Source organism: Pagrus pagrus (assembly GCF_965226575.1).
Source record: "Pagrus pagrus genome assembly, chromosome: 7".
NCBI classification, from domain to species: Eukaryota; Metazoa; Chordata; class Actinopteri; order Spariformes; family Sparidae; genus Pagrus; species Pagrus pagrus.
In genome coordinates, this window is record NC_140191.1 from 7,544,118 (window position 1) to 7,571,647 (window position 27,530).

Consider the following 27,530-nt stretch of genomic DNA (forward strand, 5'->3'; position numbering starts at 1 on the left):
GCCATGCCAGGAGCGTACAAATACAATATAAAGAGACATTTCATCAACTTAAAAAACGTGTACAAACTACTGTTGTCATGTAAAATGTCAGTTTGTCTGTTTTCTTTCGGTCACTGAACTCTGAATCATTTTCTGAGCTGCTGTTATGTTGGTTTTGTTATTCACTCAGTCAAATGTCTTTTTCTGCCTCAGAAAGTATTGCTTGCATGTTGTTTATAACATGAGCAAGGAGCTACCTCCTCCCCCACCTGCACATGACCCTGACTAAATGAATAAATAAAGAAAGCGTGCAGGCATCATTTGCTCCAGTATTGGTGTCAGGGTCCTTGTTTACTCCAATCAGGCTGACTGGCAACTTGCACTAATCTGAGCTCCTCAGATACATACAGCGACGGCAGCTTCCCCTCCCAGTGGTATCACTCGGGGGAGAGAAGGACCTCGAGTTCAGCTTCTCCACAGCAGCCCTTGAGGTGTGGCAGCATTTGCAATTTAATAGCATTTGTTTTATCCAGTGCATGGAGGCGCATCAGTGGGGTTTACTAAAAGGGCAGCAGAGGTACTGTCAGGGAGCAGGCAATCACAGACAGTAAACTAAACTTTTATATCCTTTCCTGTGGCTTTCAAACTCTCTGGCAACTTTGGCTTGCAGGGAGAGAAATATTCGGATTTGCTGTCTTGCCAAGCGTAAGATAAAAAGGTTGATACCACTCTCTCACTTGAGGCTGGCGCCAGAAGCCATTTAGCTTAGCATAGCTTAGCATACAGACAGGAGATCTGGGGAAACAGCAAGCCTGGCGCTGTCAAAAAAAAATCAGCTCACCAGCACTCCTATAAAAGCTGCTCAGTGGTGCATGAAACCAAAAAAAGCGTCACTTCTCGGGCATAAAATCACCTGGATCTTCTGCGACGTGGGGCCAATAGAGCGTGCACACAAGAGCCGAGCCAGCCGGCTAACTTCTGGTTTAGCACCAGGCTAACTTGAAGAAGATAAAATTATTTAATCTTGCAGACCAAATGGCTCAAATTATGATAGTGACACAAGTAATTTTCGCTGGGGTTAGCCATCGCTTTACAGCCGCACCTTTCCCAACGTAAGCTTATGGAAAAAAGTATTTTTGGCCCCCTGCCCCAAAAAATGTGACGTAGTTATTACACAGTTTGGCCACTCGGAAAGTTTCCTTCAAAGCCTGCTGCACTTCCTTGGGGCTTAGGAAAATGCTATATGGGTGCAGGGGAATTTTTCCCTGCAATAGCGTGAGTGGCCACTGGGCAAATTGGAAGCAAAGCTGAGTGGCGCCGCTGCATCCAGATCTTAATAATAGACTCATGCCGATTTCAAATCTTTATGCTAAACTGAAACTTACCAAATCTGCACCTCCAGCTCTATATTTTTATTACACAGATAATTCAATGCCTGGCAAGAAATCCAAAATGGAATTATTTTTGTAGTCATGCATTGTGGTTTGGGTGATTGAAATACCAGTAATAGAATCCATAATATCGACGCAGTATAAACATAATTGTAACAGGAGTCAAAAAATGTAAAGTTGTCATGATGCAGGGTGCTCTTGGAAGTTTAATGGTAATCTATCTCACACACACGCACACACACACACACACACACACACACACACACACACACACACAACCGTGTTGGGATTTTGCATCATTTTGATAGAAAGGACAGAGGCTTTAAATAAAACAAGACTCCTTCAAAATCCTCTGAGCGTGTGGAGTCTGAATATTCTGTCTGAATACCAACTGCTCAAACGTGCGCAATACCTGCGTCACTTTACACAGTCACTGGAGCTCTTAGTGTTTTAACAGAGGCTCAGTAAAATGCACTATAAATAAAACGCTGTCAATAAAACATTTGTACTTGATCTGCTGATATGTTATATTCATTATTTTCTATTGTCTTATTTCACCAGAAATACAATGTATACTGAGCATCTTGGGTCAAAAACAAATCTCTTTTGGGATGAATAAGGATGTCATTTCATTTCATTACTATGGTGATATTTTCAAAACAAAACAAGCAATGAAAGAAAATGTTTATTAATATTATTATTATTATTCATGGTCTGTACAATGCTTGTGATTCCTCTTCTATCCCAGTGAAATGATCACTTACAACACCAAATGTATTTACACTTATTTAAAGCACAGACTGTACACATTGGATCGTATGAACCGTCTGTTCGCTGCCTGCTGATTTCTCCGAATAACTGAATCAATAACCCTACCTTGATGCAACTTCAGTGGGTTTTCAGAAAGTGTTAGTAATGATCAAGCCTTGGGCATGACAGTTAAAAAAAAACAAAAGAAAAGTTTTGCGTTGGACTCCTTGTCTTTGTCTTGACTTATTCTAGTCCTCTGAGAAAGACGAGCACATGCGAACAGATAACAAGATGCCGTATGTCAAGATTACAAGAAAATACAACTGCCAACCAGCATTGGGAAAATAATCACGTCTCTCAGAGTCTCTCATCTGTGGAGTCAGGATGTTGTGGAGAGATCCAGTCCTCAAATATTCCCTTTTACAGGCCGTATGTACACAACACAGTGCATGTCTTCTCTTCCATAAATATCTCCAGACTTGTTTGTGCGTGTTGTAGCTGTCTTTTACTTGTCACACGCACACACTTTTTATGATCGTCAAGTAGTTTTTATTCCGGCTGCCTGCCATATTTTCTGTCTCTCCGGTATTGTCTGAGCTGCTGGTTACACTTCTCTCATCTTTCATTTTCCAGAGAGCTTGTATCACTTAACTCCTCAGTCGCCCAATTTACTGTCTCACCCCGACTCCTTCATCCTTCCTCTCTACTCTCTCACCTCTCATCTCAAACCAACGTCAGGCTTTTTTTCCCTTTTTTTCCTGCAACAGTCGACGCATCTCATCTCTCGGGCTCTCAGCAGTGCAGGATCTTGATGAAGGCTTTGCGAAACTCGATGTTGAAGGTGGTGTAGATGACAGGGTTGACGGCGCTGTTGAGGTATCCCAGCCAGGTGACCGCGCTGTACAGTGAGGGCGTGATACAGCAGCTCCTGCAGTGGGCCTTCAGCACATGTGTCAGAAAGAAAGGCAGCCAGCAGATGATGAACACACCTTGGGAAACGGGGACAGAAAGTGTATTAGAGAACGATGAGCAGGGATATAATCTATTAAATGTCCTGCCAACTTTTGTACTTGTAATACGCACAGGCTCATGAAACTGCTGAAACAATACAAAGACAGGGAACTTCATCAATCCCAATTACAGCGTCACAGCCGCAAAGTAAATAAATCACAAAACAGATGAGGTAGGCGAGATATATGATCACATAAACAGCTATAAATAATGGAGGCAATTAAAATTTCTGCCATGGATGCCAAAATCCATTCGAAACTTCCCGTCTTCTATGGCTTAATTGTTTTCAGCTTCAACCAACATATTAACAAACAATTATCCTTGTTTCTGAAAAGGAAGAGAACACTTTTTTTTCAGCTATTTGTTTGTCCTCTTTCAGTCTAAGATTGGTGTTTTTCCTGCTACAAGAAGACCCTGACAACTGCAGCTGATGCTCTAGTAAATAGCACAGCTTACACAATGCCTCCAGTCATACAAAGAGAGTTAAAATGGGGAGGAAAGAAAAACAGAATAATGAATTGCAGATGTCGGGGACTTGAGTCAAGGCTGAGTCACAAATTTGAGGACCTGAGACTTGCTTGACTAACATTTATAAAAGACTTGTAGATTTGAAACAGATGACTTGAAAGGACTCGCCTATTTTATTAAATATTTGTATTTTTCTAGATATTGCTACATTTTATTTTGTTTTTGAAACACGACCTGAGAAGAAACCTGGGAACTGAATAGGACGTGGCAGACCAGCAGAGGCCAACACACAAAGAAGCTATCGTGGAGAGGGCTGAATTAGGATTCAAAGATTATGTTACTGATGACTCTAGTTAGCAGAGAACGGCGGTATGCAGCTTAAAAAACTTTTGATTGACACAAAATGTCAAATATCAGAATGATTTACAAGGTGTTAGCAACAATGTTAAGTTAATGTTGAAGATGAAACTTTTTTGATCACAGTCTGTGGAGACTGAGGGAGATCATCAGATTTTCACGTGTGACTTGGTTGGTGACTTGACTTGCCCAATTTTTACCACAGGAAATCAAGACTTGCACATGTACGACTTGACAAACTCTGTTAAAGAAAAGCTTCACACATAAAAGAAAATTCAGTCATTATCTTCTCACCCCCATGCTGATGGAAAGTCAGGTCAAGTTTTGTAGTCCACATAACATTTCTGGAGCTTCACGGGAAAACAGTGTTGCAGCTTTCTCCTAAACAACTTAAATAGATTTTCATTTTTGGCTGAACTGCTCCTTTAAATTCAGTTTTAAGCACGCACATTAATGTAGACTTGTTTGTATATAAAAGTAGGCAGCTCTGCGCACACACACACACACACACACACACACACACACACACACACACAGACACAGACAGACACACACACACAGTGAGACAGGCTGAAAAGTACTTAGTATGTTTTCATGGTTGAAAGCTGAACACCTCATCAATTAGTCTGTACTTCGCTCACCGAGCACAATAGCCAGCATCTGTGTCGCCTTCCGCTCCTTCTGCTGTGACAGCCTCCCTCTCACCCTCTCCTTGGTGATGCCCCATCTCTCCCTGCCTCCGCTGCGCTCCCTCCATCCCTCGCGGCCCCTCATGCCGTCATCGAGGGTGGGAGGGCGAGGCATCAATGTCGATCGCGTCACGGTCGAGGGGAGAACCGGGGCAGGTCCAACTGAGATGGCCAGGGAGATCCTGGCACGTCCGGAGTGGGAGGCGGTTTGGGGAGCAGGTGGGGGAGGAGCCAGGCTTTGCTCGGTCTGCGGCAGGAACTGACCCGGCTCCACTTCGAGGGGGTGAACCACTGCCTCCTTCACCAGGGTCTGACACACAGGGAGGGAGGAGGGATGAAAGCGAGGGAGGTGAGCGTTAAGCAACAAAAACAAAGGTGTGCAAAAAGAGGGGACTCTGTCAGGCAGCAGGATGTATGAGAAAGACATGACAGTGACAGTGAAGAGAAAGAGAACATCTGTGTCGCTATCAGCGCACTGACTGAAGACACTAACCACTTTCTTGCGCTGTGGTCCAGCGGTGGAGGGCCTCAGGATCAGGGTGCACAACTTCACATCCTCCGGTTGTGTACACTTATTCTGAAAGGGGAGGAGGAAACAGAAGATGTATTTTTAGGAAAAGGTTTTTAAAACACACCTCAATCAGGGGAGACTTCATTCTTAATGAATAAATAATATTTGTATTGCCATGTGCATATCTGATGAGAAATATGAGTCTTTGGTGATTAGGCCCCATCGTGACATCGATCATATTTCAGAAGGGGAGGTGAAGCTGTGAGCAGAACAGAAAACACCCTGAAGGAGCCAAGACGCTGGTGGTGGGGATGGGATGAAGATGAATGGCTGATGATCTGAATGTCATGAGATGGACTCTGGTGAGCTCGACCTGGGCACTGGATATGATGAACTGGAGGTGAATGGGTGGAGGGTCACAATGATTTTGCACTGGAAGCTGAAAGTGGCAGAGAGGAGAAGAGATTTAAGGTTTGACTGCAACAACTGACTGGTTGGTTTATGTGAAAGAGTAAAACGCCCATAGTCAGCTGATTAAGAAGTGGAAATGAATGAGCATTAAGATCTAGGTCTGCTGAGCTTCATGACATAAACAAAGATTTTCATAAGATTTTGTCTCAGGTTCCACATACGGAAATATAAACATTTTGTTGCTGTTACTTATGGATGTAATTATAGTGAAAATTAATCATTTCCCTTTTTGCAGGGGACTCCAGCAGTCTTTGTACCCCACTTCCAGATCCACTGTTGTAGAGTACAGTACATGGAGCACATTTACTATAGGAGAGGACTGTTGTTGCTAGTGGGTCATCAATAATTTAGTTGGTGACTGACTTTTAGTGGGAAAAAATGTCTCTTACTACCTCATTTTAGCCTTAACATGAATTACTCACGTAGGACCAGGATCTACACCTCCTTTTGTGCAGCAAAACATTATTCAAAACTATTTTTCTAATTCTAGTGCAGATCCCAAAGTCTCCAAAACTACCATTATGTCAAGCTGAATTTTAGGAACGTGTAAAAAGTATAACACAATTACATAATATTTTTATCTATCGATACCAAATGTTTGCTGGAAGGGAAAAATAAAACAGTCGCAATCTGAAACATTTGCTTTCAGGCGATTTCCAAACTCGTGGCTCTACCTTCCTGTGTCGATGACCTTCTCCCGCCTCGGCCCCGCCTTGTGTGTGCAGGCCGTGTCTGCGCGGCGGGGCGGTGCGCCTCCCCCGTCTGCGCAGCACCACGCAGATCTGCGCATACACCAGCAGAGTTACGATGAAGGGGACGTAGAAGGAGGCCACCGATGAGTACACCACGAAGGCCGGATCGGCAAAGCTGCATGTGGTGCCTTCTCGGCTGGCTAATGCAGGGAAGAGAAAAATAAAAAGGCAAGGAATTCATATTAATATTAATAACTAAAGCGCCTTCACTGTAAGTGAACTACACTCCACTACAATTTGGAGGCAAATATTTAACTTTTACTCCATTATATTTATTTGATAACTTTAGTTACAAGTTACTTTGCAGACTGCATGCAGTAACAGAGGGAAGGTAGCCCATTTTTAAATGTATTTATCAGCAATCAGACTTAATAATAATAAACAAACAAACAAAAAACAACAACAAAGCACTGATCTGGATCCCATAATCCAGCCAGCTCAACCAATGGCATACATATGTATAATTTACTTTTACTGTAGTTTTGATAAATCTATACATTTACTGCCAGATAATTACTTGATAATACTGACATATAATTCTACAACACAGATCAATAGAATAAATACAGGACAAATAAAGGACAGATAAAAAAATAGAAAATTGTAAAAAGTCAACATTTAAATTTAGATCACAAGAAATAACTAGATTGGGAGAGAGTGTGTGTGAGGACAAGAGCGAGGGGAAGGATAAATAATGTAGGACTACAGTCTGTAGAGTGAAGGCAAGAGGACGAGCAAGTGAGACGGGAGGAAAGTGTCAGTTAAAGGGAAAAGTTGAGTCAAATTTGGAAACTTATTTCTTCCCTTGGGCACCTGTTTCATCCATTTTCACTGGAAAACTGGAGAAAGGGTTGAAAAGAGGGAGACTCATGCAAAAATCAGGACTGCTGGCAGCTACGGATGCTTTAAGATTTTTACTCGAGTGCTATCCTGATGTCTAGCTTTCACTTTGACCAAAGTAATATTTAAGCACGACATCTTTTCTCTTACTCAGGGGAGATTTTTGGGCACTTTATTTTGGCAGGTTTAAAGTTGCTGATTACAGCAGTTGATAAAATAACCTCATCATTAGGAGCTTTGATGGAGCGTTAGAGCATATCACATGCTCTTCATCAGCAGGTGGAGTTGCTCATTTGTCATAAAATTGTTGATGTTCAAATTTCCATTTTTTTAAGTACTTTTCAGACTTTCTATTTATTTTCTTATGGTTAATGGACTTGCATTTATATCGCTCTTTTCTTTGCTACCGACCACTTAAAGCACTTACCGACCGATCCACATTCATACACTGGTGACACAGGCTTCCATGCAAGGAGCATCTCATCAGGAGCAACACAGCGCTTCCTATCCAGAGTGCCTCACGATATTTCTATGCTCAGCCATTAATACACTGATGGAACCGACCTCCCGTTGAGTGGATGACCCACTCTACCTCCTGCGCCGCAGCCACAGACCTTGTGGTGAAATTGTTGGATTAGAGGTCAAGAGTGAACTTTGAACCTCAGCTTTTACACCAACATTGACGCTCTGAGGCTAAAGAACGGCGAGTAAATGGTGCTTGTGGTGAGGCTGTTTGCTCAAAAAAAAATGTTCCTGTGGGTTTCAGCAAGCACAAATATTGCAAGCCCATGCATTTTGATGAGGAACCGAGTGGAAATCTACCTTTTCAAACAGTGTGTTGTGATATATTTTTCTTAGCTTGATCTTACATCATTCAGTATCTTGCTGTGTTTGGTCTGCCGGTTGTCAACTCTCACATTACTTTTCCTTTCCCACTTATTCTCGAGTGGTTTCCTTTCAGTTCAATGTGAGCACACTCAAAGCTCAAGTGCCTCCTCACCGCGGCCATCTTTCAGGCTGACTGAGGTTAGCAGCTGAACTTCTTCCCTCCTGCTCCTGTTGTGAGTCAATAAACGTATCGAGGATTATGTGTGCCCACTTGTTTGCAGGGCAGACGTCACCTGTCGTTCCCTCGATTGGAACAACATAGAGAAACGTCACTGAATGGTCTGCCTGCTTCTGCTAATGAGTATTTAAATGTAAAATCTGATTTGCTGCCCGTTAAGGTGTGTTGACTGAGCAGATGTATGGGATTTGTTTAATATCTCATCAAGGACTGATAATCAAATTCCGGCACAGATGGACCAGGATATTGCACCGGCTGCGTGTGCATGAGAAAATGCATTCAGCTCTATTAGTGAGTTGAGTCGTTCCTTTTTTAAATCACACCTCAGACAACCATCTGGGGAATAAGATAGCAAAACTCCAATATCCAAATGAGCACAGATTAAAAGAAGAGACCTTTTGTTAACCTGCATAGGTGTATAACAGGCCACGGGCCACATGTATTTTTTCCTTTCACAAAAGGAACCTTCTCGCTGTCTCTTTTCTCAGAGAGCGAGCTTACAAACACACACATTATTTCTAAAGGTTTAACCCAAAAAATAAAAAACTCTCAAATGTTTCTTAAAGTTTAATATTGACTTTTTACTACAGTCTTTCTGCTCCTCTTCAGTAAGTGTGTGAGATGTAAGTGTGTGAGATGTAGCTCGTACCTGTGTTGTTGAGACCAAACAGCAAAGGGCAGGAGATGGCGAAAGAGAGGAACCACACCACAGCAATCATCACCGCCACCCTCCTCCTGGAGCTGTATCTGGTGTTGTAGAGCATCGGCATGGCCACCGCTGTGTATCTGCAACATTGCACACACATTTACACACAGATGAATAAAGCTCACAGAGAAATACATTAAAATGCATCTCACACACTCACTCGTGGTGCCTGCCTTTGAACACAAACATCAACACAGAGCAAACACATATTAAAGCATTTTCAGACTTTATTATCCCGCCGTCATGTCTGCACATATTTTAAAGTAAACTCGGGCACTTGATACAGAGCGTGGACCAATGAATTCCCAGCTCCCTCTCACACACAAAGAAGCTGTCACTGCCTGTTTCACAGCCACAAGGACACAAAACACACACCTGCCAGTATGTCCTAACAGATTAGAGCAGTCTGCTGTAAGTGCAGGTGTGAGAGGTCCTCTTCAGCGGGCTGCTGTAATCCCGACGGCAGGCGGCGGGTCACGGACAGAAACACAGACTTCCAAAAAGACTCTAGAAATGAAACTCAGCCTTCAAATGATTCAATTCCCTGGAGGACTTTGTTGTTTTGGGTGTGAAAACATGCAGTCGATGTTGGACGGGCAGTACTTCAGAGTTTATAAGAAGTCTTTGTAAAAAGGGAAGCGTTTCAGTCTTGAAGGAGTCCTGTAGGATGCGTGCGGGACAATGAATTATCTTACATCTTTGGTTTGAAGGAATACTTTTCTATTTTGGAGCTGTATGCAGCAGCTTGTGGAGGACAAAAGGACAACACTGTATTTTAACAGAGTTTAGTCACAATATTTCAAAATGTGTAATGTGATTGTCTCGCCCTGCGAAGAGAGATTACTAAACTGTTGCCTCTTTCACACAGCCACTGCTACACTGAACTTTTCTTGACATCCCCCAGAGGAGCTGTATGTGCCCAAAAAAGTTGGCATGGACATTAAACAGACCTGCCAGCTACTTTGTGCCAATCCTGTGTCAAGTCCGATTGAGCTCATGTGTGAACGGATCAGGTCACTGTCCAGGTAATTTTAGCAACGAGTGGGCGTGTTGACGTTGATGAGTGCCGTTGCTTTTCTCTCTTTTCTGCTTGCACGTGTGTTGCTTTACACTCATTGGTTGGTCTTGCAGATACGTCCGAATACGTGTAATGAGTATTTGAAATCTGTCACTGTCATCTGTCATCTGTGTTACCTCAACTGGCAATAAACTCGCCAGTTTTGGTTCAAAAAGATGTTCCTTCTTCCAGATCAGTAAGTAACAAAACAGGCCTACTTATTAATTCAACTGGGTTTTTAACTCTACCTTTTTTATAGCACTGAGATTCTTACGGTTGTTTTTATTGCTTTGGACAGTAGCCAGGCTGCTAGCAGCTGCCAACACTGTCTTTGTGATGGCGGTGCCGACAGTTACACCACAGGGAAACACTATTCCTGCTTTAAATAGTAAAGTTAAATAGTTTAGAGCAAAAATAAAGAAACAGGATTATCCCAGGCAAACAATGGGGATCAGTAAACGGTCAATAGGCACACGCAGTTGCAGCCAACTCACGTTTCTGTCTGATGATTGGTCGACTGAACGTGCTGCTGCTCTCCTCCACCCACTGAGCACAGTCAGTCCAGAGAGCCAGAGCCACATGAGAGCACATTCACTTAGAAATACTGGAGACTCTCTTCAAGGGAGAGGAATTGAGGCCTGCTAGATTTATGGCGAGGCACTTAATAAAAACACACGAGTCATCAAGGGCTCTTAAAAGTTGCCAAATCTAGTGAGGAACTTCCAGCACTGATCATTAAGACCGTGCTGCTGTTAGCTTGGCCAAAAATCAGCAGTAGTGCTTAAACATTAGACACAGGAAATAAAAAAAAACACCACATGGAGGACTGTGTAAGGAGCGCTACGACTCATCTGGAGTTGGATGTGGATGTAACCACCCTCAAATTAAGGTTGTCAGCACTTTAACCTTGTAGTCACTGAATCATTTTAAATCAGTGGAGCGTGAAGTTAAAACGGCTTTCCGACTGCATGTATTATCGCCAAAGCTTCCACAAACCAATTGGACTTCATCCTCAGTTATTGCGCCAAATTGCAGAAGTCCAATCTGGTGCAGCCTCGATGTGTCACTTTGTCAGAATAATTAGGACGCAGTTGGAGACGACCTGCCCGCTGGGCGTCTGGTCAACTCCCCCACCATCATCGAACATAGTCTCCTTGATCCATAAAGAATGAACACTAATTACTGCAGAGGACATCATAAAAGACGCAGCGGAAGCCTGTCGTCACCTACTGAAAGACGAACTGATGACGGCGGTCTGCGGTCCGTCTGTCCTGTTGTCCTACAGCTGGGTGATGGATGCCGCTTTTAAAGTTTTTATTGGACTCGTGTGTGTTTTAGTGCCAGCTCTATTTTTTTTTAGCCCAACCTGCACAAATCAAGATAACAGTTAGGGGCGAGGACAAAGTAAAGTAGTGACACATCGATTCATTGTCATCTTTGTTATTTTGGTCTCTCCTTCTGGATAAAAAAGTCAGACTAAAATTATTTATCTCAAACTTCTCCTCTTGCCGAAAGGGAGTTTTGGAGCGATACATTGTAAGAAAAGAGAGAAAGATGATGAGACTGCTGTTAAAAGTCCAGAGAAAAGAGAAATAAAGAGTAAGTAAACTGAAGAATAAAGTTAGAGGAAGAATCCACCTGTCGATGCTGATAGCACAGAGGTTGAGGATGCTGGCGGTACACATCATGACGTCCAGAGTGAGCAAGATGTCGCAGTGGATGAGACTGAAGCGCCACTCGCCCACAACCTTCAACAGAACAAACATGACATTATGGCTTATACACTTTTAAACCTAATTAATGCATTAATGCATTAATGTTAACCAGGCTGGATCGCTCAGCTTAGCTTAATAGAGTACACTTAATATTTTATTCCATTTGCATGATTTGCTTCGGAAGTGATGTGATTCCCCACAAAGAATTTGTTTTATCTTCAATGTCACAATTAAAAAGGATAATGGGTTTACTGTCACATAAAAATAATCAAATTTAGTGATTAATCTTTTGCCCTGGAACATAAATTTTTCATAGTCTGTGAGACAACAATAGATTCACTCCAATGCAGGCAGAAAATGGGCAGATAGCATTTTTATTGCAGGATTAAATTAAATATTTGAAGTGTGACAGGCTTATTGGACAGTTGGTCCATTGACACTAAATTAATCTGCAACTATTTTGATAATTGTTTTTTAAGCACAAATACCAAACATTTGCTTGTTCCAGCTCCTCAGTTATGAACATTTGGTGCTTCTCTTTGTCAGATGTGACAGTAAACTGAGCATGTTTTGGTTTTTGCTTGTTATATTACATAGACTTATTGATCTATTATTGACTTATAGTCTATAAACCAAACTAATAACCAAGTCTAATAACCAAAGATATTGAGTTCTTCATCATATTTGATAAAGAAAAGAAGCAGATGTTCACATTGGAGTTTGACAAAATGACAATAAATCAATAATCAGAATAGTCAATATATTTTCTGTTGTTGCATTGTGGGTAGTGTAGGCACTGGGTTTTGAACTTCTATAATGCTGCTGGACAGTTTAGAAACAAAATTATCACCTGAGCAGAGCAGTTGTTTCCATGTATTCTGCTTCCTTTTCAAAACCTGGGGCCTACATTACCCACAATGCAACTAAGCCACTGAGTGACATCATCTGCTTATTAAACAATAAAAACTCAGAGCGCTGACCGTGCAGAGAAACGATATAGTATTGCAGACGCACACACCTCCAGGTAGACGCCCCAGGGCATGACCAGCGTGGCCAGCAGCAGGTCAGACACCGCCAGCGAGACGATGAGGTAGTTGGTGGTGGTCTGCAGAGCGCGCTCCCGGGACACCGCCACGCACACCAGCACGTTACCGAACACCACGCAGAAGATCAGGAGCACCAGCAGCACCGCGTAGAAGTTGTAGGGCGGAGAGGAGGCTGGCGGAGAGCTGGTGCAGTTGGAGGACGTCAGCGAGGAGGAGGAGGAGGTGGGGAAGGAAATGGGGGAGTATGAAGGGTCGTGGGTGACAAGGACGGAGAAATTGTGCTGAAGGAGGGAGAGAGGGAAGGAGGGAGGGGAGGTGTCGTCTGACTCGTTGAGTAAAGTCATGGTCTTGCTCCAGTGGACATGGTCAGGCTGAAAACTGATGACACAAAGAGAGAAGACGAGAAATAATTACCGTGTGAGCCTTCATGGCCCCGCTCCATTCAGAGTTTCATGATAGATCTGACAAAGATCGGCTTGTGGCTCTGACAACAGAGGAATAAATAAAGGTTTTTGTGGCATCAGGGCAAGGAATTTGTCTTCGGTCTCACCTTACAGAAACAAATCAACAGGACACACAGGACATGCACACAAACAATCCCACAACTCACCTATACACACAGTCAAGGTCACCTGCTTTTGTCACAACCACAGACTGAAACAGATAAAAGATCTCTCAGATCTCCACAGGATCTTTCTGGCCTCCGGTGCTCTAAAAGGTCGTTTGAAAGGAAGTAACTGAAATTCATGGAGGGGAAACTCTGGTCACTGTGACTCTTTCTACAGCTCTGACTACAAAGAAAGTTGGGACGAGACATAAATAAAACATAAGGTTTTCATTTGTTGTCCTTTCTTGCAAACACACTGAATACCTAAAAACCTGAAGACTAAATATTTTGTTTTACCTCGTCGACTTTGACTTCTGGATTTTGGCGTCCTAATTTTTTGGGAATTAAGGTGTACAAATAAAACAAGTGGTTCTTCCAACTGTCACTTAGAAGGTTGGTTTCACAAAGAAAGCCCTTCTTTTGTCAAGATTTAATGTTTCCACCTGTTATCTGGCTTCATCATGCTGCCTTTTCTAGATCATTCTGGTGAGAGTGTTAAAGTTGCTCGGACAAATCTTCTTGTAAAACATGTTCTTTGATGACAGATAAATGTCCTTCCACATACAACTTTAGCAAGAATGTTTAAAACACTCATATGAATTAACGGACGGGTCAACTTTGAGAAAATTGATGCAAAGGATGATCCTATCTTCCTATCGATATGTATTATAATACCACAGAGCAAAAACATATCCAAAAGATGTCTATTCGACGTCTTTGCCGACTTTGTTCCAACCTTGGAACATTAACCTACTTAAGCAGGTTTGATGATCAAAACATTGTATTTAACAAAGGTGATAAGTAGCTCAGCTGAAGTGCATGCCTCATGGAGGCTACTGAGATTGAGGTCGGGGGTTTGAATCCTCCCTGTAGCTTTTGCTGCATGGAGTAAAATTTGGCCAGCAAAAAAACTTCATTTTGAACCACAAGAAGCTACAAGTACAAGAGCTCGTTGGCAGTGAGGAGGATAACGATGTAAGAGATGATGACACTCACTAGTGTGACAATGTTCCCATGAAAATAAGTTAGACACTAGCAGTTAGCTAATGTTCCACACACAACCAGCTAACGCTTCACTGCTCATGCGCGTTGAATTATATCCGTTAATTCTCCCGTCAGTCCACAGTCGCTACATTTAGCTGCTCGCTCTCGTCAGACAGTGTGCCCACACTGCACTCTGCCACTCAAAGAGTGCTGTGCTCTGAATAAAAGGTGTGTTCCAACAGCAATCCCAATTTAGGAACTGTCCAGTGTGTGCCAGAGTGCACTCAGAGTCACTGCTTGCAAAAGCACCCCATGAATATATAACGTGAGCCTGAAAAAGCTCAGAAGAAAGTATTTGTGTGGGTGTGTGCGGTTTGAGGAACAACGCAGAGACAAACTAGAAAGGGGGAAAACTTTTTTAGGGTCAAATGAGTGGACGGCATTTTTGAAGTCTGATATCCAGTTCTTATTAAGGATGCAGAATATCGTTTTTTTTTCTCTAGTCGATGCGGATAGCCGATAATTACCTGACTCTCATGGCTGATACCGATAAGATAACTGATAATTTCACATTTTCACATTTGTATTTTAAAAAGAAGAAGTTTATGCACACCTGAGGGTCATAAAGTCTAACATGTCATCAGCAAAGATGGCTGATTTTATATTTCACTGCTCTAATAAGATTTCTTGTGTAAAAACAGACTCATCCATCCTCTTAGAAAACCTTGCACAACATGCATTGCACAGTACACGCCGCCTAGGACATACAGTATTTGTCTCTTCAGTTTCGGCCCAAGCAGCCTACAGCAATTTCTCGCCATGAGCGCCACAACAGGATGCTGCGCTTGTTCTTCTTCTTCTGCTTCTTCTCTGTGTTGTCGTCGTTTCAGCTAACTTCCTGTCCGTTTGGAAGTTAGCAGTGCCCTCCCTCCTCTCGCTCTCTTCGCCTCTTTCTTTTCTTCGCGTTTTTCATCGCTTGGCCTGTTTGGTAGTACATGCCATCACTGGGAGCGCAGGACTTGGTAGTGCTCTATATTCAGCCCATTGTCAGCGCAGGTACCAGAACAGGAGGATCCTGCTGTTTCCTAAGCAGACAGGACCGCCTCTTTATGGAGAACATAACACATCAGCAGCGCTAACCCAAGTTTGACAGGCTTATCATTTTACTGTCTAAATAAACACACATTTACCATTATTGTGCATTTCTACTGTGATGTTTACTTAGAGGCAGTCTTATTGTTCCTTTCCTTTTTTGAGTCGACAATACAAAAAATATATATATTATTGATTGACTGCTGTCTCTAAGCTAAAATGGAGGACAGAACAGATTGATAGAAAAGCAGATGGCAGGCTTCACAAGGTCGTGCATGGGACATTTTATTTGTTGGGTTGTCAAAATGCTGACGGTCGGAGCATACAGATGGACCATGGAGAAATTAATTATGGTGTTAGAGTGGTTCTTTTGGACGGTTTATTACTTTTTTTTTCCACCACAAAAACGTGTCAATATTTGATTACTTCGGAAGCATCAAATTCAAGCTGACCACAGCCTCTGTTCTGCATGAACAAGCAAACTATTACAGTTTTACAGCAACGTTTGAAGTCTGAAAGGAAGGGGGCTTGACTGGCACTCACAAGATGGAGTTTTTTTTAAAAAAAACAGTGACTGAGGACGTCTGGGTCAGAGATAGCAGCATCTGTCGCACAACCTGATTGTGTCCTGATTGAACTTTGTGAGACTAAAGCAAAAAAAAGACACACATTACACGTAAAATATTTTCTGAGTAAGGTAAAGAAGCAGCCTGAGAGCAAGAACAGGAGACGCAGAAGATAAACGCAGATGATTACCGACATAATTTCCAATAGATCTTCTGCAGTCCAAATTTCTGCTTAAAACCCATCACTCATAAACCGCTGCTGAAGGATTATGTGTTTCTGCAGAGAGGAGACAAGATGAGGATATATGAGAACTTTTCTTCTCCTCTCTTATCTCTCTGTTCAGATACACTCCAACAACCACACTCTATAATAGCATTCACAAACCTGCATCAAATATTTATCAGCGACAGGAAGTTGAAACGGTCTGCGGACCCGCGGTATCTCTCTTGAATGAACTTTCCTGTCAGTCCCAAGGTCGGGAAAGATTTCAGTGACAGTTCGACGGGCGTATCACACCACCCACACCTGCCAACTACTCACCGTCATGTGTCTTTCACAGTGTCTGATCTGCATTGCTAATCAACACGCAGGTTATCCGAGATAAATTGAGCCTAACAAATCAATAAACTATCCCAACTGTCTCTCACGGCACCCGCGGAGGACATCATTCTCTGTGGCACATGTATCGATTACACACAGTTGGATATTGATTTGACTCAGCGGAGGAAATAATGGGGAATAGTATAGAGAAATGATTATTGTGGTGGAGGTCAGTTCGATCGCTACAGTGGGCTACAGTTCAACTGGAGAAGGCTTGTTTCAAGCCTCCATTAGGGCAAGTGTGTCCTAATGATGACTAATGGCTAATGTTCGCTGCTTAAATACACAGATAAAAACAAAAATTGAGCTCGACTGATTATGATGCAGAAAACTATGTTTGAGGTTATTAATAATAACTCAACTCCCAGGAAATGTACTGTTTCTGATGCCATTTTAGACAATAACGTTTATTGTTAACTATAAGATGTCCTGCCTCCTGTGGTGTTTGATGACCACATTTGAGGAATCATTGCAAAAAATGTGCATGAATCTGCCTAAATATTGATATTGGATTTTATTCTACATCCTATTATCAGCATTGGCCTCAAAAATCAAGTACTGGTCGGACTCTAAACGAAATCAACTGGAAAGCTCTCAAAGAAGGCAAATCAATCGCTGCCAACCCTACATAATTTTGTGACTGCCTTTTTTTGAATTATAATAAAAGATGATATAAAACTTTACTCTGGATCAGTACAAATCTACACACAATCACTAAGTTGTTTGTTTGAGTCATTTTCCAAGCAGCTTTTGTTCGTCTATAATATTTAACATTTAGCTTTGGTCTGTAAAACTAGACATTTGGGATGGGAAAGTATTTTTCAGACATTTTATAGACAAAACCATTACACAGAAAAACAGTTGGCAGGTTAATTGATAGTGGAAATCATAGCAGTGCTGAACTCTTCTCTCCTCCTTCAGGCAGTGAGAATAGCTACACAAACACTATCGTGGTGCTCATGATGCCAAAGGATCTGCCACACTCCTTTTTGCTTCAGCATACTTTGTCACTTCTTTGCTCCGACCTTCAGTTCTGGCTAACAAACCTTTGCCAAAAGGCATCGCTGGTGTGCCACAGAGAGATTCACCTAAGCTTAAGAAGCATTGTGTGAACTCAAAGGCTTCAATGTAACCAACGTTCGTTTCTAACTCATGCACTGCAGATTTCAACAGTCACAATGAGGCAAAAAAAAACAACCTAAAATACAACCTCCTCTGCCAAAACTAAAAGCCACATTCATGGAATTGAACTAAACTCAGATATTCTCAACTCAGTTTCCTTCAAAGATGCCAAAGAGAGAGATGCACCACAGAAAAGAGCACCAGGCTGGAAAAAAGCTAGAAAAACCAGACTGCAGGGTTGTGCTTCACTAAAGCTGCAAAGTAAATCAGCAGAGCAGAAGAGGAAGTCTTCAAGCAAACAAACGGTGGCTTGTTTTGCCCAGAGCATATTTTTTCTGATCTAAGCTAAAACTTTTGCCAAATTTCTTTAAATAAAACCATTGAATTTTAAACTAATAATTTACTAACACTAATTACTAAAATTCTCTCCTGACTGCTGCTGCTGTTAATCTCTCCCTATGAATTCCTCCACAACATCCTTTGTTTGTGCTCGTTCCGGTTCATCCTTCATCACATATCAATGCATGACAGTCCGGCTCTGAAGCTGCTGTTGTTTGTCAGATCTATTCATATAACACCTGTTTCTACACTCACACAACTGACACAGCAGTCCTGTTTTACTACGATATTCCCGTAACCTTCATAGTTAATGATTTTGATTCAGCATCACACTCGGTACTGTTAGTTCCACCTTCAAATAATAAGACCAACACTTCAACAGCAGCTGCAATGTGAAACTCACAAGAGATTATTAAAAAAAATCTACAAACAGCATCTATTGTTTACGAATACTGAAATAAATAATTTCTTCTGAAAGCAACATGCAGGCAGAATGGGAAGTGAAAGGTTTAAGGTTTAAATTAAACAGGTAACCCTGCTCTGCTCTGACAAACACTCTTTTGTCTCGTTACACAACTACAGTAACACCAAGGGACAACATTCATTGAATGTGAGGGCAAGGCAACGATTAACATCCTTTTATTGGTTTCTTCTCCAAACAAGGTGCAATGATCCCTGCTCTTAGAAGTCAATTCAATTTCACACATGGCCACTGAGGTAAAGCTGCATAACTGAGCAGACACGTCTTAAACTGTGCAAACACAACCGCAGCCGGTCCCCTGGGGTCAGGGCTACAAATGTCATTTGATTTGCAAAGATGAAATTCATAAGGTCATGTTTTATGAGATCACATCAACGTAAGGACACACTTGACCTGAGTATGGTGCTGAGGAAGTAGTTTTACTACACAACATTTTTTGACTCAGTGCTCTTTTTTATGATCTGATGTGTAATATTTATGCTTATGTAAACTGCCATTTCAATGGGTGTAACATTAAAAAACACTCTTATTTTCTTCCTGTGCTGTATAATTTCTTCATGATTGCCTTTCATTCTCTCAATCACCATTAAATGTAACTTATTCCCCCATGAGCATCATTAAGACAAAGGAAGTTTTCGAGTCATGTGGATGCTCCCAAGCAGAGCCGTGTCTCCTGAACTATTGTTTAATGTGTGAAAATGTGAATGTTCACAGAGACAAAACTTTCTCAGCGAGGTAATGTAGTGGAAAGTCGGAGGATGTCAGCTGTGCTGGAAACTTTTCCAATAATTTCTCTGTTATCAACGAAGTGTTAAGGTGATGAGAGATTGTTTTACATGACTAAACTTAATCCAAACCCGAACCAACCATTGAATTGTTTCACGGCAGTTAAAGAAAAGCTGAAAATGAAATATCCAATTTGGGGTGGAGAAGCATGTTCATTATACTTTATCTCCGTTTTAGAGAGCTCATTAATTATAGTTTCATGAGACTTTTCTGTCCGTGCAACAGGCTACAAAGTGAGACAGATGTTTTCTGAGCTCCACAATGTGCCGCTCCTGTGGCGCGGCCGCTCATTAGAACCTCAATATACTTTATTTAAATTCACATTCATTATGTGGAGAGCAAAGTCTTGATTTCAGTTTGAGCTAATGAGAGCCATAAGATCACTCAGAAATTGATGGGGGAAGATATAAAATGTTGTGAGAAAACAAGGTTGTCTGCAAAAGCAAGGTCAAACTTTGTAGAAACCTGGGTGAGGATACAGAAGAGACAGCTCTTTCAGGATGTGTGATAAATGTCTCAGTCTGTCTAACAATATTTGGTGTTATTGCTGCAGTTATTCCTCCTGATGTTATGGGTGGAACACAAGTCATCTACTTGTTAAAGTTACAGCTCAGCTAAAATTCAAAATGCAGTCATTATCTACTCACCCTCATGCCGATGGAAAGCCTAGCCATGAGGATGAATAGATAATGACTGAATTTTCATATTTGGGTGAACTGCTCCGTTAACAAGAAGTTATTAATGAAAAGAATAAGCCTGTAGATTAAAATTGTTGTGCACACTGGGCCTAAATGAAAAGAAAACACCAAAACGGAGTTCATGATTTTGATATCGACATCATGTTTTATGTCTTCTTTCCTGCAGTTATAACTGTCATCAAAGTTACAGTCTCGCTCTTTTCTGTCCTAAATTCCCTTCCAATAACATCCTCGAGCCTTCGTCCCTCCATCCTTTCCTCTAATCTCCTCACCCTCCCCGTCTAATCTCCTGTTTCTCCTCCTCTGTTGCTCCTCTCTGGAAACATTTGACAGGTCTATTACATTCTTGGCCTTGTCTGCCCCGAACACTGCTGGAAAGAAAAAACAAAACAGAAGACTCCCTCAGATTTTTGGCCCAGCTCCTCCACGGCTGTGAGCCGTCCAGCAATAAATCTTTCATTTCTTTCTTTGACTGAGAGGCAAAAATGAGTCGCGGCCACTGGGAATGATGTGGATGTTCGGCTGAAGTATAATCAGCTCTCTGCTGAGTTCGGGCCAGAAAATATTCACTGTTGTTTCACTTCTCAACCCCGCTCTTCTACTCGCAATCACTCCCAGAACTCCTAAAGTGCCCCTTTTCACCAGTTTTTAATGAGCAGACAGTGACTTTTGCAATCGGCTGCATGTTTTAGAGCTGTAATGATTCATTAATAAGTCAGTCGAAAGAAAATTAGTTACATTAGTTATATATTTGACAGTCATTTAATTACCTCCGCAGAGGAGATTGTGTTTTCACCTGTGTCTGTTTGTTTGTTGGTTGGTTGGTTTGTCAGCAGGATTACAAAAAAACTTCTGAACAGATTTCCATGAAACTTGGATGGAGGATGAGTCTCAACCCAGAATAGCCCCCATTAACTTTTGGTGTGGATCCAGATAAAGGGACGAATCCAGGAATTATTTCTTACTTTGGTCAACATTGCAACATTTTTTTTGACATTTTCGTTCATTTCTCAGGGAACAATGCATGGATCGTGATGAAAAAAATCAGGCATATTTAGGTGGCTGGTATCTGCGAGTGAGCAAAATTTAATGCAGATCTGGTGAGCTTAAATTATGGTTAAGCAGTTATGGGTGGGTTAAAATTGAGTCTTAATATAATATTCCATTTCTGCCAATAGATCCATCTAAATTGTTCACACTGGACCTTTAAATGTAAGAATTTTCTGTTTGTTTTTGCCATTTATGATACTACATGCAGAGTCTTCGGGTTTGGGACTGTTGGTTGGACGAAAGAGGCAATTTTAAGATGCCACTATCACTATCACAAATTGTGATGAGCATTTTTCTAAATTTTCTGACATTTCATAGACAAACAATTATTCTATCAATCATGACGATAATCTGCAGATTAATCAATAGTAAAAGTAATTGTTAAGTTCTTGTATGTCAAGCTATTATGAGGTGTCACCATTTCTATTTTAAATCGAAAATTGATCAAATTAGCGTTCAATGTTGAGAGTCAAATTCAAATGCGGTATCGACGATACACCGCCTGACTTGTGCACACCCAGCGTGCATCCAAATGAAATAATGAGACTTCAAAAACCCTTCAGACGACACACTCAACCTGCAGCTGCCCTCACACACACTGTATGCATGACAACAAACAGCTGACTAGTCGAAGGTAACTCTGACAGCATTGGAGATGTTTCAGAGATCGTTTATGGATGAGAAGAGGGTTCACTCGTAGAGGAAAAACTGAACTGAATTAAGCTGATAACATTGCCAAAGATCCTTGATTGATTTACTCAAGTAGATGGTTTACTCTGGACAGGTTTGAGACACCACACTTTGAAACAAACTGAATTTCAATCTTTTGTTGTTTACTGATACCTTTTCTCTTTACTCTGGATTTTGTGGTGAATATTATTTGAACTTGTCTAACCCTAACCTGCAAATAGCACCAGGATAAAGTGAAACTATTGTAAAATACCCCTGTCTTTTTGAAAAAGAATGTGAAAATGTACATGACAAAAAAAAAATCGAGCATCAAATCAAATCGTGACCTTTAAATTGAAAGTCTCAACATGGATTTGGAGAGTCATGACAACCCTATTAGCACAAGACACTTTTGGTTTTTGTTTTTCAAAAGATGAAAATACACCTCTTTGAATAAAAGACAGTCTCATCTCTTGAAAGATGAAAACTCAACAAGGAGATGCAACTCAGACCTTTTTTTCCCCTCTGCTGCTCTACACATTTCACAAGTGTTAATATATACATTCACCAATTAGCCTGCACAGAGCTGTGGCACCAATAACAATGACACGTCTTGTGTTGTGAATTGTGACACCTCATATTACATCTACAACACATGACTTCTAGTGTGAGTGAGTGAGAAGAAGAGACAGAACGATAAGTCACACCTTCACATCATTAGACACAAGGTATTCTCAGTCAAATAGATTAAAAATTGAGTCAAGGGGAGGCAAACTTTGTGCTTCCTCCACTCAGATAATGTGCAGTCAAGATATTGAGACAGACAATCAATAAAACATGAGCTCCATCTAAAGCTCTCCTGCAATAAGCAATCTGCCAAGGAAATGATCAAAGAGATGAAATTAGCCACAGAGGAAGGCGGAGTAGGAGCGAGAATCCACTCTGTGACACCGTAAATGTTTTCTCTTGTAGTAATTTCAAAGGAAACAAGCCCCAGAATCTCTGTTGTGAACTGAGCTCCGGTTCAAATGATTACCAGATCAGAGAGGGAATCCTTTCGCCACACAAGGAGACCTCCGCCCAGGGGCGATGCTCCGAACCAACCGCAAACATCTTTTATTCAAGAAGCAATTTTTGCATCAACTCCATCTTTTATTTAAAAACGAGAGACTCCAGCTTTAGGAAGTGCGTTCCAAGTGATGAGCGCCTGATGTGCTCAGACTTGAAATTAAACCACCACACATAAGTTTAACTATCACACACACACACACACACACACACACACACACACACACACACTGTTGAGGAAAACACTGTTCATTTGGGTGTGTGAGAACAGGAAGATAACCACACAGCCAGTCTCTCCATTTTTTACAGATTCAAAATGAGTACTTGAGGTAACAATTTGTGATAAAACACAGATGGCGGAAACATTTAAGAAGTCAGAATAATTAGGATTACAATTAACCGCGTCTCACTTCCAGATAAGTTCATTTTGCCTTTGTAAATCTCTCACTCGGTTTCCCTCGGCTGAGCTTTATTATCTTGAGATAAAGCCTCCAAACTGATCACAACAACACTTTGCAGTCCTTTGGCAGCCAGAGGGTCTCATAAATGACAACTTCATAAAAAGGCATCGCATTATCCATTTCTTCCACACAAATGGAAGATCATCAAGGCATCATTATACTGTAGCCTCAGTGGACGACGATATAATGCTGACTATACTCAAATAAAAATAGCCTATGGATAGTCCTTAAAGGAGTAATGTGGATTTTTGTGCAAATGGGAGTAGTACAATAGTTAGAATATCCCTACAGTGACACAACTGGACAAATGAAATTCAGAGGAACTTTGAGGAACCAATATAACTTATAACTCACGATGTTGAGAAAACAAATACAATTTAACTCATTATCACGGGAAAACGGAGAAAATAATATGTTTGACCTATGACCGTTTAGGGCTTCCGTAGTTTATGGCTTCCATTTTTTTTATCAACAACAAACCGTTAGCTAACACTTTATAACAGCCGTCATTAATAAATGGTACATAATTATAGTTAATTAAACATTATTAGTAGAAATTTAAGATATACATTTTTCCAATATATCGAGAAAACAAATACAACTCACTCGTTATCACGGGAAACCGGAGAAAATAATTGTGTGACCCATGACCGTTTAGGGCTTCCTTAATTTTCCATATTTTGGTCATTAGCTTCGCTTGATTAGGATTTCAGGACTGTATTTAAACGTTTAACCTATAACATGTCACTAACGTCTGTTATAAACTATATATAGCATTTTTTCCAACACAGAGAATGATTTTCTATATTTTGAATTTAGTAGAAACTCAAACAAAACCGCCAAGAAAAGCTACAAATCCCTCATTAAAACGTCAAAAAGTCACAGCAACAACTTCCCCACGGATAAAGACTACACACTGAAATCCAAGAGAGCAATAAAACTCATTTTTAAGCGTTTAAATCACTCACCTTCTCCCGGCTGAGCTGCTCACGTTCAGGTCCGCTCCCCTCTCACCAACACCGGGCGACGAGCTGGCTGCCAGGCTGCAGCATCCCGTCTGAACATGTCCGGCCGAGCCGCCCACCTTGACCCCAGTCGGTCGGTCGGTGTCCGCACAGACACGCACTGAGTCCCGGCTTCACTGTGGCTCCCCTCCTCTGTCGTGTCGGCGGTGGAGTCGGGTCAAAGCGGCGGCAGTCTGACAGACAGAGAGAGAGAGAGAGAGAGAGAGAGAGAGAGAGAGAGCCGCTGAGGAAGAGGAGGAGGAAGAGGAGGAGAGGATGGAGGAGGAGGTTTCACCCAGATTTTCAGGTTGTACTTCACCAGGGCAGAGTTGCTCTCCCTGCAGAAAATACTGGAATAGGATGGGCTGAGATGACTATTAAGAAGCACAAGATACTTATTTCAAGTTTAGCATTAAGGGGATAGTTCTCATGTTTATTTGTTCTCTGGTGGACAGTGAGATCTAAATTACAAGATAAGTAACACTGACAGATATGATAACAATATTCTCACCTTGTTAAAGATATAATATGTAAGAAATCTGTATCCCATTCACTTACAATTTTAAGCAATATATAGTGCAATATATGTAATTTCATAATGTAGAAGAGTGAAGTGGGTGAACAATGACAATGTTGAACATGAACAGCAGCTTTAAAAATACTTTAAACTCCAATAATGTGAGAATTGTCCAACTACCTTGCCTTAAAACAGAAAAATACGACTTCTGCCCTGAGACCAGGAGAGATTCACCTGCCCTCAGACAACTTCTGCCCTGAGACCAGGAGAGATTCACCTGCCCTCAGACAACTTCTGCCCTGAGACCAGGAAGGATTCACCTGCCCTCAGACAACTTCTGCCCTGAGACCAGGAGGGATTCACCTGCCCTCAGACAACTTCTGCCCTGAGACCAGGAAGGATTCACCTGCCCTCAGACAACTTCTGCCATGAGACCAGGAAGGATTCACCTGCCCTCAGACAACTTCTGCCCTGAGACCAGGAGGGATTCACCTGCCCTCAGACAACTTCTGCCCTGAGACCAGGAGAGATTCACCTGCCCTCAGACAACTTCTGCCCTGAGACCAGGAAGGATTCACCTGCCCTCAGACAACTTCTGCCCTGAGACCAGGAGAGATTCACCTGCCCTCAGACAACTTCTGCCCTGAGACCAGGAAGGATTCACCTGCCCTCAGACAACTTCTGCCCTGAGACCAGGAGGGATTCACCTGCCCTCAGACAACTTCTGCCATGAGACCAGGAGGGATTCACCTGCCCTCAGACAACTTCTGCCCTGAGACCAGGAGAGATTCACCTGCCCTCAGACAACTTCTGCCCTGAGACCAGGAGGGATTCACCTGCCCTCAGACAACTTCTGCCCTGAGACCAGGAGAGATTCACCTGCCCTCAGACAACTTCTGCCCTGAGACCAGGAGGGATTCAACTGCCCTCAGACACCTTCTGCCCTGAGACCAGAGGAGACAGTTGACTCCCTTTTTTCCAACTACGTTGCCCTGAGAACAGAAAAATACAACTTATGCCTTGAGACCAGGAGAGATTCAACTGCCCTCAGACAACTTCTGCCCTGAGACCAGGAGAGATTCACCTGCCCTCAGACAACTTCTGCCCTGAGACCAGGAGAGATTCACCTGCCCTCAGACAACTTCTGCCCTGAGACCAGGAAGGATTCACCTGCCCTCAGACAACTTCTGCACTGAGACCAGGAGACAAGGAGAGATTCACCTGCCCTCAGACAACTTCTGCCCTGAGACCAGGAGAGATTCACCTGCCCTCAGACAACTTCTGCCCTGAGACCAGGAGGGATTCACCTGCCCTCAGACAACTTCTGCCCTGAGACCAGGAGAGGTTCACCTGCCCTCAGACAACTTCTGCCCTGAGACCAGGAAGGATTCACCTGCCCTCAGACAACTTCTGCCCTGAGACCAGGAGGGATTCACCTGCCCTCAGACAACTTCTGCCCTGAGACCAGGAGGGATTCACCTGCCCTCAGACAACTTCTGCCCTGAGACCAGGAGAGATTCACCTGCCCTCAGACAACTTCTGCCCTGAGACCAGGAAGGATTCACCTGCCCTCAGACAACTTCTGCCCTGAGACCAGGAGAGATTCACCTGCCCTCAGACAACTTCTGCCCTGAGACCAGGAGGGATTCAACTGCCCTCAGACACCTTCTGCCCTGAGACCAGAGGAGACAGTTGACTCCCTTTTTTCCAACTACGTTGCCCTGAGAACAGAAAAATACAACTTATGCCTTGAGACCAGGAGAGATTCAACTGCCCTCAGACAACTTCTGCCCTGAGACCAGGAGAGATTCACCTGCCCTCAGACAACTTCTGCCCTGAGACCAGGAGAGATTCACCTGCCCTCAGACAACTTCTGCCCTGAGACCAGGAAGGATTCACCTGCCCTCAGACAACTTCTGCACTGAGACCAGGAGACAAGGAGAGATTCACCTGCCCTCAGACAACTTCTGCCCTGAGACCAGGAGAGATTCACCTGCCCTCAGACAACTTCTGCCCTGAGACCAGGAAGGATTCACCTGCCCTCGGACAACTTCTGCCCTGAGACCAGGAGACAAGGAGAGATTCACCTGGCCTCAGACAACTTCTGCCCTGAGACCAGGAGGGATTCAACTGCCCTCAGACAACTTCTGCCCTGAGACCAGGAGAGATTCACTTGCCCTCAGACAACTTCTGCCCTGAGACCAGGAGAGGTTCACCTGCCCTCAGACAACTTCTGCCCTGAGACCAGGAAGGATTCACCTGCCCTCAGACAACTTCTGCCCTGAGACCAGGAGAGATTCACCTGCCCTCAGACAACTTCTGCCCTGAGACCAGGAGAGATTCACCTGCCCTCAGACAACTTCTGCCCTGAGACCAGGAAGGATTCACCTTCCCTCAGACAACTTCTGCCCTGAGACCAGGAGAGATTCACCTGTCCTCAGACAACTTCTGCCCTGAGACCAGGAAGGATTCACCTGCCCTCACCTGCCCTCAGACCAGGAAGGATTCACCTGCCCTCAGACAACTTCTGCCCTGAGACCAGGAGAGATTCACCTGCCCTCAGACAACTTCTGCCCTGAGACCAGGAGACAAGGAGAGATTCACCTGGCCTCAGACAACTTCTGCCCTGAGACCAGGAGAGGTTCACCTGCCCTCAGACAACTTCTGCCCTGAGAC

At 42.7% G+C, this 27,530-nt stretch overlaps 1 protein-coding gene across 1 annotated transcript; it reads right to left on the reverse strand.

The window, feature by feature from the left end:
• Positions 1–1,558: 1,558 nt before the first annotated feature.
• On the reverse strand, positions 1,559–24,464 carry drd2l (dopamine receptor D2 like). Its single transcript, XM_084357542.1, has 8 exons — positions 24,302–24,464; positions 12,782–13,187; positions 11,687–11,796; positions 8,935–9,071; positions 6,302–6,519; positions 5,139–5,222; positions 4,598–4,955; positions 1,559–3,109 (listed from the first exon to the last, which is right to left on the reverse strand). Exons 2-8 carry the CDS (start codon positions 13,151–13,153, stop codon positions 2,913–2,915), a joined length of 1,476 nt encoding a protein of 491 aa, XP_084213668.1. The 5' UTR covers positions 13,154–13,187; positions 24,302–24,464; the 3' UTR covers positions 1,559–2,912.
• Positions 24,465–27,530: the final 3,066 nt, after the last annotated feature.

What these genes read in the sequence shown, in the direction of transcription:
- drd2l (XM_084357542.1), bottom strand. Translation starts at nt 13,153, where the DNA reads ATGACTTTACTCAACGAGTCAGACGACACCTCCCCTCCCTCCTTCCCT. An exon ending in CCTGGGGCGTCTACCTGGAG is followed by an intron (nt 11,797 to 12,781) that starts GTGTGTGCGTCT and finishes GTTCTGTTGAAG; the next exon opens with GTTGTGGGCGAGTGGCGCTT. An exon ending in GATGCTGGCTATTGTGCTCG is followed by an intron (nt 3,110 to 4,597) that starts GTGAGCGAAGTA and finishes CCGTTTCCCAAG; the next exon opens with GTGTGTTCATCATCTGCTGG.